Source organism: Microtus pennsylvanicus, chromosome 3 (genome assembly GCF_037038515.1).
Source record: "Microtus pennsylvanicus isolate mMicPen1 chromosome 3, mMicPen1.hap1, whole genome shotgun sequence".
Lineage (NCBI taxonomy): Eukaryota > Metazoa > Chordata > Mammalia > Rodentia > Cricetidae > Microtus > Microtus pennsylvanicus.
In genome coordinates this window covers 135,454,236-135,457,111 of record NC_134581.1, presented here as the reverse complement: position 1 = coordinate 135,457,111, position 2,876 = coordinate 135,454,236, and the positions used below count along the sequence as shown (strand labels likewise).

At 41.9% G+C, this 2,876-nt stretch overlaps 1 protein-coding gene across 1 annotated transcript; it reads right to left on the bottom strand.

Moving 5' to 3' along the window:
* Window positions 1–1,290: 1,290 nt before the first annotated feature.
* LOC142846892 (tripartite motif-containing protein 43B-like) lies at window positions 1,291–2,652 on the bottom strand. The gene has a single exon (XM_075967660.1). The coding sequence runs from the start codon at window positions 2,650–2,652 to the stop codon at window positions 1,291–1,293; it is 1,362 nt and encodes a 453-aa protein (XP_075823775.1).
* Between the last annotated feature and the right edge of the window lie 224 nt (window positions 2,653–2,876).

Genomic DNA, 2,876 nt, shown 5'->3' with positions numbered 1-2,876 from the left:
AAGGCTTTGACACACACGCAAGATGGTTGAGCCAAATTTCCAGCACTCATATAAAAAGCCAGGCACGCAGTGTGAGACTGTACCCCAGTGCCGTAAAGGTGAAAATAACAGAACCTCAGCATCTCAGCTGGCTGAAGCAAGTTTCAATAAGAAACATTGTCTCAAAAACAAAATGGAGAACCAACACAAAAGGTGTCTGTAATTGGCCTTGTGTGTCCACACACATAAAACATATCTGTAAATTTATTCGGGAACAAAGACCTTTACAATTTCAGAACATCACGGGGCATGCTAACACACAGTTAGGTGAAAAGTAAAGCCAACCAACAAATGAGCTTAAATATAACTGGAAAATGTTCAAAGTGTGATGACTTTTATTTCCAAGCAATAGTTTAACTTTATTCTAGTCTAAAGCACATTGGTTTTAATCCTTAATAAATAGCAAGCTCACTGAAGAACAAAAAGTATAAAATAACTTTGGGTTTATACTTCCAAGTGGAAAAAGTATCATGGATGGGTAAGTAAGTCATGATAGTTGGGGTGCATTTTTGGGAGGAAAGATAGAAGAATCGAGAAAGGATAGAGAGAATCAAATTTCTCTTGGCTCAAAAATCTGAATTAGGGTAGAATCCAGCAGGACAATCTATCTATCTCTCTGACACTCTCTTGAGTCTTGCCTCCCTTTCCCTTTTGCCTAAGAAATTCCCTCCTCTCCTCAGACACATAGAAAGTTTGCTAATTTCCACAATAGAAGAGTGCCACCTAGCATGAGTGATTTATCATTACTTGCAAAGAGAATTACTACTGCTAGATGTTAATAAATGGTGAAAACCACAGAAATAATCACTAATGGCGGTGTCAGCCCCTTTTAGACAGACAAGTCTTGGGACAGAGTGTGTCCACTCAAGCAGTCATAGGTAAACTCACATCTGAGTATTTCTCACTGCATAACTCATCTCAGCTCATGATCCAGATGTTCACATGATGGGCAACACCTTCATGCTCATATGGAAGAGGTGTTGAATCTTCACCACTTAATGTTACATGCAGATAATTTAATGTTTATATTTATCTTCAGGCAATGGTTGCTCGTAGAAGAAAAGCTTGAGCTTCATACACTTCAGTTAACAATGTTGGCCACCTTGGTGGAATGACTTCTGCAGATTCTCTATTTTTATGGTACTTATTAACCATTTTTTCACTTAATAGTATTTTAATATTTAATGCAATAAAACTTATAACATTACAATAGGAAATACTTAAAAACAATGAAAACTCTATTACAACTTCCTATGGTATTATTTGACCATAGGAGAAGAAAGGCCAGGCACGGTTCTTAAAAGTCTTATGAGGATATCTGTATATGAGGGAACTCTTGGCAATATTCAGGAAACTTAAATATCCAGCCTCACAATCAAGGAACACACCAATCTTGTCCAGTGGCTTCTCTAGATAGTGATGGATGACTGGGTTTGTGGTGAGGAGACTGTGATGACTACCCTCCTTCACACAGAAAAGAAGAAATGCACCCTCAGTTTCAACTTCTTTGTTTCTATTCATTAACCAGGAATTGGTACAGACTCCTACAGCCCAGTCACTAGAGTCCTTCAAATCCAGTTCCCAGTAATATTTCCCTGAGATGAAGTTCCGCGATCCCCAGGAGGCCAAATAGTGTCCAGCAGGATCCACAGATGTATACTGATGGTGAAGTCCGAAGCTGGCTCTTCTCATGACATTGAATAGGTTCTTCTTAAAATGCAATTCATGGAGTTTTTCAAAGGAAATGTGCACTTTGAAGTGGTTGAAACTTTCAGTCAGTCCAGTGATGGGGAGGGCAGAGAGTTCTGGTTTCATAGCTTGGGGTATACTCAGCTCCACTGCCTCACTCCTTCTCAATATATTATCCGAACCCTGGAGTAGTATCGCATATGGCTCCTGGGACATCGCCATGAGTTCCTGAAACATTTCGCTTAGTTGTTTTCTCTTTTGGATCATCATGGCTTCACTTTCTCCGAGTTTCTCTAAAACACAATCGCCTTCATTTTTCATGCGCACAATATGTTGATCTTCCTGCTCATGTGGGACTGCACGCCACTTCCTATACTCTGTCCTGATCATGTCTTCCCTCATAACCAGGAAGTCTCTGAACAAAAGTTTCACTCTGCACTCTGCCTCTAGATTCTCTTTAATTTTTTGGATCTTCTCCTGTAAGGATGTCATTTGCTTTAGAAGTCTCTCCATTTCACCCTCAGCAGCTGCTTCAATGGGAGAGTGTCTGTGACCTCTGTGCATGTGGGAGTCAGAGCAGAGCTGACAGAGGTAGATCCTGGTCTCCATACAGAAGATCCCCTTGGGCTCCTTGTGGATCCCACACTTATTCTCCTCCGAAATCAGGTACTTCAAGAGGCTGGCTTGTTTGGCGATGGACACCAGCTTCTTCAGAACAATGTTGGTTCTGAAGTCCTCCTTCTGCTTGGTTCGTTCCCTACACGAAGGACAATGGCCTGGAAAGAGACCTTCTTCCCAGAAAAGGTGGAGGCAGGCTCGACAGAAGCTGTGGCCACAGCTTATGGTGACTGGGTCTGTAAGGTAGCTCAGGCAGATAGAGCAGTTGAGTTCTTCAGTGAAGGCTTGTAAGAAGGCTGACTCCATTTTGCCAAGGAATTGTCTCTGGCCTCAGCAGTGCTGAATGAGAACACCACAATATTTCCTCAGCTCTAGGGTCCAATCCTCAATGTATGTAGAAGATAGATCCACCGGTTGAAGAGTCAGAATGTATGGAAACACTCTCTATCTGCTCCGGTGAAGAATGCACCAGGCTAAGCTCTGGCGTGTCCTTATATACTCTCTGAAGACCACGCCTACTTCCGCCCATG